The 12,352-nt window shown below is 32.0% G+C and overlaps 1 protein-coding gene across 1 annotated transcript; it reads left to right on the forward strand.

Moving 5' to 3' along the window:
• Window positions 1–5,966: 5,966 nt before the first annotated feature.
• LOC121786968 (protein terminal ear1-like) lies at window positions 5,967–7,863 on the forward strand. Its single transcript, XM_042185560.1, has 4 exons — window positions 5,967–6,325; window positions 6,811–6,930; window positions 7,344–7,494; window positions 7,585–7,863. The coding sequence occupies exons 1-4, from the start codon at window positions 5,967–5,969 to the stop codon at window positions 7,759–7,761; spliced, it is 807 nt and encodes a 268-aa protein (XP_042041494.1). The 3' UTR covers window positions 7,762–7,863.
• Window positions 7,864–12,352: the final 4,489 nt, after the last annotated feature.

Consider the following 12,352-nt stretch of genomic DNA (forward strand, 5'->3'; position numbering starts at 1 on the left):
ATACATTTGAAAGTACTAATCCATTGGGCCCGAAGTTAAAGAACATACGAAGCCCATAGTAATAATGCATCAAGTTACTTTTATTTTTATTGGAATTTAATTGAAATTTAAAATTAGTGCGTTTCACAACTTTAATGGAGTAATCATTTGCAAAAATAATTTAATATGGGAATTTTTCCCAATTATCCCATGGAAAAAAATCAGTCGCTAACAGGATATATTGTTTGTATTTTCTGATCAAACAATGCTATGTTCTTTTTATAAATAGAGGATATATTATTTACCTTATCGATTCCTTTTATAAAATTCAGTTCATTATGATCAACTCGAATGTATATCTTCGGTACAAAGTTTTTTTTATAAAGTTTTCTATAAATATCCCCACCACTCCTACCCCATCTGTTCAATTTTTTATAATATTATATCCCCACCGTCGTAATATTTAATTGTGAAATCAGGATTAATTAATACACCAACTTTTATGATGGCTTAAATAATTTCCATGTGAGAAAGAAAATTCTTTATCGCTCATGTCATCAAATGATTATTTATTACTATATAATTACAAGAATTGCTCGGTAACCCAAACACAGGGTGTATTATAGTATTATTTACCCACCTTTATATTCTTAATTATAATTAAATGATTGGAATTAGATATATTTCACACACTATATTGAATTTATAGTGAAATTGTATTGATATTGTCGTATCTTTGTGTTAAAATTCATACATTATATTGATTTTATGTTCTTACACCCTAAATTGATAGTAGTTGTTATTAGTATCTTTTTAATATTAAAAAATTAAAAATAAAATTACGCAAGCTAATTTATAGATTATTATATTTCTAAAATTTTATGATTTTAAACTACTTGTAGTTAGCAATTGATCACGTTCCACCGAGACATATATAAATAATGCGTATAATACTATCAAGGATAGTATTTCATTATGAATAACTCTAAAAATTAGATAGATACGGTTAGATTTTAGAAATTTGTTTAAAGAATATAAACTAATTTTTTTGGTGAGAAATTTTAATTATGAATTAGTACATGGTTAATGCTCGGACCTAAGATTGTTTTTAAGGTCCATCAGTAATTATAACACATATAAAGTTTATCTAAAAATTATTTTCTTGATAGTAATTTGCAAAATAATTACTTTGCAAATTAATATCAAGAAAATAATTTTAGTACTCCATATCTTTAATTTTAGTAGAAAGAGATTTGCATTAACTAAGAGAATCTTACCATGTCCCAAAGTCGGGAGTTTCTGATAGTAGTTGTTTAATTTATACGTTAATTTATTTTTCATAAGTACTCCCTACTTAGTCTGTTAGTTAATTTAATTTGGAATAGATTTCAATTGGCTTGATAGATTAAATTGTGTTTACGTTTTCAGTATTTCCTTTTAGTAGGAGTATTAAGATGTCATACGCCTATATAAACACCCCTTCCTCCTGCAATTCTTAGAATCGCTCGTTTCATCGTGTAGAGCATTCGAACTTGTTTCTTGCAATTTTCCTAAATTGATCGTGGAGTATTATATTCACAAATACTGCCTTTTCTAGGACCTATATATATATATATATATATATATATATGGTTGTGATCAAGATAGAACCATTCTTAAATGTAGAACCAATCTTAAATGTAGAACCAAGGCCAAATTTGGATTGAAAACATGATTAGTGGGGTGGTTATAACCGATGCATTGTGATTATGTATGAAATTTGATCTTGACCATCCTTTTTCCTCATCCAATGGATGAAATGTAGTTCTAGGTTATACACTTTAGATTGTTTTGTATATAAGACAACCCTATATATATAAGACAACCCTATATATATATATATATATATATATATATATATATATATATTGTGATCAAGATAGAACCATTCTTAAACGTAGAACAAATGCCAAACGGAGGTCGTTAGATCTTTTAATCCAATGGTATTGATTTGCACAGCAACTTCCCATTACAACCAAAACTATTATTAATGGGTGAATGCAGAGAAGTGAAAAAATAAAGCATGCATGGACTCTTCTTCGTTTCATTCATTCTTCCATCAACATGTGAGTTTTTCACATGTTTAGTCCGGAATGTCGTGAAAACATAGTCTAATATGTATGATTTTTAATCTTGACCGTCATTTTTTTCCTCATCCAATGAATAAAATATGTAGAGTTCTAGGTTCTACACTTAAGAATGGTTCATCAACATGTGAGTTTTTCACATGTTGAGTCCGGAATGTCGTGAAAACATAGTCTAATATGTATGATTTTTAATCTTGACCGTCATTTTTTCCTCATCCAATGAATAAAATATGTAGAGTTCTAGGTTCTACACTTAAGAATGGTTCTATCTTTAATGCAACCTATATATATATATATATATATATATATATATATATATATATATATATATGGTAGTGATCAATGTATAACTAATCTTAAGTGTATAACTAGAGAACAAATCTCAGCCACACATCTTAATGGAACAAATATTATTTATTTTAATAATATAAAATAGGCCAAGGGTATTTTTGGAAATTACATTATCAAATTCAAATTTACGTGATTTCCTTTCTTTCTCCTTCCAAATCTGCGATCAAATCTCCTTCGATTTGGGGCGGCGCTGATGCAGGCACTGGCGACGTTGCAGAGTTGGGACGGTTGGTTGTGATGGGCGTCGCATCGTGTTGATGTTGGTGGTGGTAGCCGTGATTTGGTGACAGCGGGAGCGGAGCTGCGTTGGTGCGCCACGGATTGTGTGCGGCGGTGATGTTAGTTGAGAGAAACTCCGTCCAAGGACACTGTTGTTGAGAGCGATACGGCAGCGGCTGCGGTGTGTTAGTGATGGATGATTTCTTGGGCTTGTGTTTTTTGGATGGCATTGTTGGAAGTAAGGTTTGTGGTATGAGAATATGGTGATGAAAGGGGATGTATCATGTATGTATATTGGCAGGTGGCCCTTGGTCCCAAGCTTGATCAATTATTCATTTTATGAAATGTAAATTGTTTAGTTTGAAGAGATTTTCAAAAAATAAGAGTGATGTGTTTTGTGAATAAGAGTGAAGCGTTTTATGAACAAAAGTGAAGTAAAATCAGAATAAGAGTGATGTGTTTTGTGAACAAGAGTGAAGTAAAATCAGAATAAGTGTGATGTGTTTTGTGAACAAGAGTGAAGCGTTTTCTGAACAAGAGTGAAGTAAAATCAGAATAAGAGTGATGTGTTTTGTGAACAAGAGTGAAGTAAAATCAGAATAAGAGTGATGTGTTTTGTGAACAAGAGTGAAGTGTTTTCTGAACAAGAGTGAAGTGTTTTGTGAACAAGAGTGAAGTAAAATCAGAATAAGAGTGATGTGTTTTGTGAACAAGATTGAAGTGTTTTCTGAACAAGAGTGAAGTAAAATCAGAATAAGAGTGATGTGTTTTGTGAACAAGAGTGAAGTAAAATCAGAATAAGAGTGATGTGTTTTGTGAACAAGAGTGAAGTGTTTTATGAACAAGAGTGAAGTGTTTTGTGAACAAGAGTGAAGTAAAATCAGAATAAGAGTGATGTGTTTTGTGAACAAGAGTGAAGTGTTTTCTGAACAAGAGTGAAGTAAAATCAGAATAAGAGTGATGTGTTTTGTGAACAAGAGTGAAGTAAAATCAGAATAAGAGTGATGTGTTTTGTGAACAAGAGTGAAGTGTTTTATGAACAAGAGTGAAGTGTTTTATGAACAAGAGTGAAGTAAAATCAGAATAAGAGTGATGTGTTTTGTGAACAAGAGTGAAGTGTTTTCTGAACAAGAGTGAAGTGTTTTGTGAACAAGAGTGAAGTAAAATCAGAATAAGAGTGATGTGTTTTGTGAACAAGAGTGAAGTAAAATCAGAATAAGAGTGATGTGTTTTGTGAACAAGAGTGAAGTAAAATCAGAATAAGAGTGATGTGTTTTGTGAACAAGAGTGAAGTGTTTTCTGAACAAGAGTGAAGTGTACTCGGAAATGATGTGGAGGAATTGGCGAAGATGCCGTTTTGATGAAAAGCTGTTGTCGTTTACTCATTTTTCATTTTTTTAAATTCATTTTTCTGCCCCACAAAAGCATTATTTTACTTCACTCTCGTTTACAAAACACATCACTCTTAGGCATGATTTTACTTCACTCTTGTTTACAAAACACATCACTCTTGGCATGATTTTACTTCACTCTTAGGCATGATTTTACTTCACTCTTGTTTACAAAATACATCATTCTTAGGCATGATTTTACTTCACTCTTGTTTACAAAACACATCACTCTTAGGCATGATTTTACTTCACTCTTGTTTACAAAACACATCACTTTTGGTATGATTTTACTTCACTCTTATCATCTGCTTAAAATCCAGCTAGTCAATTGATCAAACACCTTCTAGCATCAGCATTTACAAATTTCTCTCTGATGAAATAAATAATTAAGAATGAAAATTTAGCCGAATTAGAAGAGGATGAACTTCAATTACTATTATTACAAGAATTTCCGTAGCTCAATTCGCCGTATTTATAGCTGAAACCGATCGCCGCCTTTGCTCGGGCAAATTCTAGCTTTGATGAACAAAGCTCCGAATTCTTCAATAATTCTTGAATTCACATACATCATTCAGCAACCTAAGAGTAATTAAACTCAATTTCGAGCCGGAATTCCCATACCGGATGATGATTCCGGCGAGCAGCGACTTGTCGATCACCGTCTTCAGCTTCACATTCTTCGGCCCGGTCAGCTTCTGCGCGCGCTTCGCGATCTCCGCCAGATGCTGAGGCTCCAGCTCCACCACCGACGCCATTGTCACCACCTCCGTCTCCGACAGCCGGTTCGCGATCAGCTCGAACTCCGCCGCGATCTCCTTGATCAGATCCACTCGCTTCATGTCCGTGAAGTTAACCTTCAAATGAAGTAAAAATTTACATAATCTAATTTTTTTGTGCAATGACAATAATACCCCTGACTTGTTATTATGGAGTAAATTTGTGATTGAGGGAGCTAATATCTCATTAAATTCGAAAATTAATATTAGCCCTTGATTTTTTTGATCTTGTGGCTATTATTTGTTCTCTAGTTATATGGTTAAGAGGTGTTTGCCATAGATCACTACTCTCTCTCTCTCTCTCTCTATATATATATATATATATATATATATATATATATAGGGTTGTGATCAATTGAGATTTTTTAGCCTAATTGAGAATTGAGATGCATTATTAGCCACTCATTTTTATTAAGTGAGTGGTCCAGAATTTACCACATGGAAAATATTTTTACATTAATTAATTGTGAAAGGGCAGAATGGTAATTTCATCATACATTTTATTTAATAAATATTTTTTTATTTTTTAAAAAAAATTAAATTTTTTTTCGATTTTTTATTTTTTTATTATTTTTATTTTTTTTTGTCAACTACATATACAATTCATGTCAACTAAACACATATAATGTCAACTACATATACAATTCATGTCAACTGCACATATATAATGTCAACTACATATATGATTCATATCACCTATACACATATAATGTCAACTATAAGCTGTTGACATTTGATGTGCAGGCTATTGACATTTGATGTGCAGGGCTATTGACATTTGATGTGCAGGCTACACATCGTAGTTGACATCGCGTGAAAATTAAAAAAATTAAAAAAAATTTTAAAAAATAAAAAAATAATTTTTTTTAGTTGTTGACATTTTAATACGAGTTGTTAACATTTGATATTCTGGCTATTGAAATGAAATGACGATAATACCCTTAGTTGATATAATCTACTTGTAGTTGACAATTCAAAATGAGTGGCTGAAAATGCATTTCAATTCTCAATTAAGTTAAAAAATCTCAACCTAACAAGACCATATATATATATATATATATATATATATATATATATATATATCAGCCCGACCCAAAACAAATAATTGTGATCATCTCTCTGCGATGGCACCTCAAAATTCAAAAAACCTCAACCCTTTCGCACCGGAATACATTCCTATTAGCATATCCGGAATCACCCCTTCTCTGCAACCCCCGTTTCTTCCACCACACACATACTCCGCCGCCCCTCAAAACCAACCCTTCTTCCCCGCCCCACTCCCGCCGCATCAATTCCTCACATACTACCCCCGCCCCTCCGCCGCCGCCGCACCACAAGCAACTCGGGGAAGGAGAGAGAGACGCCACGAGCAGTTTTTGCAACGCGACGTGCGCAATGCGGAGAGTAAGCACGAAATCGTGCCTCTAAAACGCGAAGAGGAGGCTACTACTGTTATGATCAAGAACATTCCTTACAATTGCAGGTAACACTATACACGAAAAAAATTAGCTAGAAACACAAATTAGTATCTAAATATCATTAGCTATTTTTTTTTCAATAAATTTATGTGACCAAATTTTGTACAATCAAAATTAATTTATTTTTAAAAAAATTGGTTTATTTATGTATTTAATTAAAATATATGGACGCATATATACTACATGGAACTTGCATAATATTGGGTTCATATATTAATGATTTGTGTATAATTTTTTAAAAAATTTGTTGGAACCATAAAATGTAGTTAATGCATATTTTAATTCAAATTTGAAAAACAATAGAGAGACAATTTAAATATAAAAATAAAAAATTGAAAATGAAGTTGAAGCCTAATTAAATCTTTTAACTTGTCCACTAACTATATTTATTATTTTAATATATAATTCATGCATCAAAATACTAAGCTTTATTTTGTTTTACAAAATTTAGTTATTTATCACCGTTCTAAAATTCTCTTTCTCTCTCTAGGAGGAAAGAGCTGATCAGAATGCTTGATAGCTTCTGCAAAAATCAGAACGCGAGAAACGAGACACAAGAAACTCCCTCACCTTACGCTTACGATTACCTATACTTGCCGATGGATTTTTGGTATGTGAATCTATCTTCAAAAACTAGGTTTGATTGAATTTCCTTAAATATTAAATTAAATTTTATTATTTCCTTTATTAAACTGTCCGTCTTATATGTTAAATATCAGTAAAGGTAATTTTAAGGATGCATGTTTTAAAAATTGTCCCTTGTTATAGTTTTAAAAATAATTTCAGAGATTCATGTTAAATCTGTACATAATTTCCAATTTAATGTAGAGACGAGAAAATATCCAAGGAAAAGATTATATTTTCCTAAATTTGTGGGGGATACAGACATCACTATTCCGATTAATTTACTCTCTTACACATGCATATTTTATTAGATTTTTTTCCTTACATCTTGCATGAAATATGATTCAGACACTATATAATTATACTGATTTACAATTTTGACCATGACAAAAAAAAAAGGACTAGAAAAAGCAGAGGTTTCGCATTTGTAAACTTCACCACCTCAAGAGCTGCGTGGGAATTCCACGACTCCGTTCACCTCACAAATTGGGGTTTTCATCACCGACCAAATTGGCTAAAGAAAATTGAGATTGTCTGCGCCAAAATCCAGGTACTATATAAATGATGTGTTATCTTAGTTAAAATCAAAATCATACTAGTATAAAAAATTAATGTGACAAATTCTTCTACGTCTATATAGGGCATGGAAGACATACTGTGCCATTTTTCAGAGTCGGTGTTTGAGTGTGAAACCGACGAGTATCTACCGGTGTGCTTCAGCCCGGGAAGGGATGGCTCCGGGCATCCCGTTGAGCTGATCATAGTTGGAAAATGGCTCCCACTTGGTGAACGCCTGAGCTGCATTAATCAGAACTAAGATGCTACGATAATATGATGATGTAGTTTGGTGAGTATGCAGCATTCTTTCTAACATTAGTTAGTTAATTAGTTGCAACTTAACTACCAATTTTAGTTGGGATGATTCCAGCCCTAGTTGTGGTCTAAGAGCATCCACAGTAGGGCACCCTAAAGCCCGCCCTATGCACTGTCACGTTAGCATTTTATCCTCTTGTCCTTCCACCTGCAGTGGGGCGCCCTAAGCATTTTCTTCTATTTAAATATTTAAATAACTACAAAATTTGGAAAAAACCTTCATTTCATTTATAAAAGTAATACATTACAATACGAATTAAAAAAATTACGCAAACTCAGCGATGAGAGATGGAGAAATGTGAGAGACGAGAGAAATGAGAGATGCGAGAGATGGTTCGTATGAAAAATAGAATGACAATTGAGGTTTAAATAGATAAATTTCAAAAAAATGCGTTGCATTGTCCATGTCGTCCACAGTGGGCGGACGACGCATCGTCCGCGCCCTTTCGTCCGCGCTTCGTCTGCGGACTAAGCTTAGGGCGCGGACGACGCATCGTCCGTCTTCCGCGCACCCACAGTGGCGGACGATGGCGCGCCCGAGGCATCTGTCGCCCTATCGTCCGCCCCACTGTGGATGCCCTAAGATTAGGTCGGATTAGGACCGGAATCATCACCGTTCGAGTGTTATGCTAAAATCGAAAGATTGTAGGAGTATGAAAAAGTGCGAATGAGGTATGCTCATTTATCAAATTGTGCAAAACTCGAGTCATGTTTATTATTTAGGAAATATAAAAATGTGGAATTTAACCAATTTTAAGGTTTTCTATATGAGAGTATTTTCCTTGTGTATAATTTTTTATCTTACAATAAATGTTGCTAAAATGGTAAAATTTATATGATATTGTGACAAGAATCACAAGATTGTGGGATGGAGAATTTTCGTTTTCGAACAGTAAAAATAATAGTAGCATAATAAAATGTAATTACACTCATTTTTAAACCACTCAACATGATCACATTTTATTTAGCCAAAAAAATCAGATGTAACCCATAAATAGTGCAAGGTTATTTTCTTCATTAAAAAAAATAAATTTATGAATTAAGAGCTACATTTATTTATATACTACTCCCTCCGTCCCAAGCTACTCGCACTTATTTCCTTTTTGGGCGTCCCAAGTTACTTGCACTCTTTCCATTTTTAGTAAAAATTTTCACCTACAGCCGTCATTTTTTACTTTCCTATACACTCATTCCTTAATCTCCGTGACGAAAAGGAAATGAGCGAGTAGCCCGAGACGGAGGGAGTACTATAAAAGATTCATTATTCTCAAATTAGTGATGCAATATTTGAGGATCTCATCATGGACTGCTGCTTCGATTGTTCTTCCCTTTGCAGTCTGCACTCTGCAGTCTTTGTAGATCTCTGCTCACTCTTCTCTCTCTCTTCCTCATGCACACGTTCATTAATCATTATACTACAACCGTAGCTCTCTCCCACTGTGACTACAGTCATCTCCAGTTGATTAGTTCTAAACTTGTTTAAAAAGGGCAAATTGAAAAATAAAATTAAAATTTGTTGGTTAATTTTACAACTTTTTAGTAATAGCTAAATTTATTGTAATGTTCACATTTTTCTTAAATATTCCATTCATTTTTAGATTTAAGGAAATTTTTTGATAATTTGGAATTTGATTTTTGCAAATTTGTACTCACAAAAGCTATTGTATTTAGTGTATGATAATAGTATAGGATACTATAAGATTATGCTAAGTACTTTAGCTTTCGAATGATGCATAATTTATTTCAAAAATCTAAATTAGTTGGAAAATCGAAAAAATCATCAAAATTATTATAATTGACTATTTTAAAAAATTATTAAATTGACTAAAATTTAACGAAGCTTAATAGGAGTAATGTTTTTTTTTACAATATTTGCTTTTGCAAACACTATAATTAATAGGCGTCACAAATTGCAACATCGTGGGCAATATTATATTTAGTTTTTTTTAAGAAGAAAAACGAAACTTGGGTTAGTCAAATTTTGTAGAAATATGATATGGTCATATGGATGGATGAATGCATATGTTGATATTTCAAATATGTAGTGTCTGTTCATATTCCATTTTAGTGATAAATAGGATTAATGACGTAATTAGTCAGATAAAGAATAAATACAAACATATTGTGTAGGTACAAATTTTAATTGAGGTACTAAGTTAAGAAAAAGTTCAAAATACAAAATGAAGATTAAAAGAGGCCCACGAGACCCAGCCATTGGGCCAGTTAAAAGTTCTTTTCGTAATCCAAATTAAATTAATGGCCTATAAAAATTGTACTTAGGAGAGTACATAATCTCAATTGTGTTAACACTAGCATGTTTGAAATCTTAAAATCCAATCACCAAATATTGTTTTTTTCCCCTAAAAAGACAAAGATTTTAGGTGGGTACATTTACAATAGATAATTTACTAATATTACGGAATCGATTGCCATATAAACAATCATAAATCATTGTCTATGTGGTAATTCAGATTATATATCATCATTGATTACCAAAATAATTGTCGATGTAAGTTTGTGACACCCAATTTTGATAGCCTATCAATTAACCATGTTATTACATTATTCAATCAATGTTGCTGAATATTTTTTTTAGATATACTTTGATTTCCTATAGTTATAAGTTCTTGGCTTCATAGCTACATTAAGTGCAGTTTCAATAGTACCTACTAGAGTACATTTTTCCCCCCAACTTATCTATTTCATCTTCAATTATTTTTATTGTTTTTCGCATTGTATAACATGTACTAGTGCTTCTGAATTTTTTCTGACTCAAAGCATAATCTTATTTTCTTAGTCTTCACTTCATAATATCGATTCGAATCGTTATGCTAAACGACCTAATTTATAATTCCTCAATGTCTGGTATAACTTTCGTTTGTAAAAATATCTTATTTATGATTTGAACTTTCCACTAAAAGTATTAATTAGTTATGCAAGTTCAAAAAGAAAAGCTTTGACTTAAATAAACAATAGGCAAAATTTTCATTATAAAGTCGGTGATGAGAAGTGTGAAATCGATGATACATTTTGATTTTTAAAATTAATTTAATATGCTTTAGTCCAACATGGGGAGCTTCCTTTTACCGAGACAGCAAATTGACAGAAAATTACACTAATAATTATTATAATAATTGCTCTTTGTTTTGTCATAGTAGCATACTCCTATTTTTTATTCCAAGAAAATTCAACGTTTTTCATACGCTTTCCTGCATGTAATTAAATCAAAGAGACATGCATTATAAGTATAATTAATTAATAATGACAGTACTGTTTTACTATCCAAAGTAGAAAGTTTCTTTGTCCTGACTTTTGTTAAAATAATTCTCATAGGAATTATTAATAACCTTGATTAAAATAGGTAATTTTTAGTTAATCTGAATGAACCAAGCCAAATGATCAATAATTAAGTCATGGATACCTTTATTCAAACTTATTAGTTATTACGCACTACAACCGAATTAAAGTTGAATATATTTTGTAATTAATTACTACTATTGTTTTAATCGACGCCCAAATTAAAGATGAATATATTTATTAATCTTTAAATATTATTTTAATCCACGACGGTCGTTCAATACGTGTTTTTCTTGTTCGCACTTATCAAGCGTGCCTACAATATTTAGTAGGTCTTCAATTAAAAAAGTGTTAATTACATTTTTAGCCTCTATATGACGAACATTTGCCGTCTCTATACTTACAAAATACTATCATTTTGTAGTCTTCAGACTATACCACTGGCTCGTTTCAAGTGTTTTTTTCACTTTTTCACCACATTTTCGGATAAAAACACCCCTAAAAGTCTAAAAGCATTTTTTTCACACTCAGTCTCCAAAAGTTGATACTTATTTTGATATTTTGTTAGTTTAAAGTGTTTTTTTTCACTTTTTCACCACATTTTCGGACAAAAACACCCCTAAAAGTCTAAAGGGCATTTTTTTCACACTCAGTCTCCAAAAGTTGATACTTATTTTGATATTTTGTTAGTTTAAAGTGTTTTTTTCACTTTTTCACCACATTTTCGGACAAAAACACCCCTAAAAGTCTAAAGGGCATTTTTTTCACACTCAGTCTCCAAAAGTTGATACTTATTTTGATATTTTGTTAGTTTAAAACACAATCATAGTTAAAGTACCTACTTTTGGAGAGTGGGTGTAAAAAAATGCCCTTTAGGCTTTTGAGGGTTACTGTTCTCTATATTATTCTCTCTCTTACTTTAACATTTCTCCATTTTAACTATTTATTACTCTCTTCGTCCATGAAAAATAGGGCACTTTCGTTTTCTGCACTCGTTTTGAAAAAATGATAATAAATAGTTAAAGTGGAGATAAAGTAAAGTACGAGAGAGAATAATGTAGAGAAGTCTCTTATCTATATTATTCTCTCTCTTACTTTTCTTTCTTTCCACTTTAACTATTTATTATTATTTTTTCAAAACGAGTGCAGAAAATAAAAGTGACCTATTTTTCGTGGACGGAGGGAGTATCATTTTTATAAAATAAGCGCAGAAATGCAAGTGTGACTCCTAGTGTGGG

Source organism: Salvia splendens, chromosome 22 (assembly GCF_004379255.2).
Source record: "Salvia splendens isolate huo1 chromosome 22, SspV2, whole genome shotgun sequence".
Classification (NCBI taxonomy): domain Eukaryota; kingdom Viridiplantae; phylum Streptophyta; class Magnoliopsida; order Lamiales; family Lamiaceae; genus Salvia; species Salvia splendens.

What these genes read in the sequence shown, in the direction of transcription:
- LOC121786968 (XM_042185560.1), top strand. Translation starts at nt 5,967, where the DNA reads ATGGCACCTCAAAATTCAAAAAACCTCAACCCTTTCGCACCGGAATAC. An exon ending in AACATTCCTTACAATTGCAG is followed by an intron (nt 6,326 to 6,810) that starts GTAACACTATAC and finishes TTCTCTCTCTAG; the next exon opens with GAGGAAAGAGCTGATCAGAA. An exon ending in TACTTGCCGATGGATTTTTG is followed by an intron (nt 6,931 to 7,343) that starts GTATGTGAATCT and finishes CAAAAAAAAAAG; the next exon opens with GACTAGAAAAAGCAGAGGTT.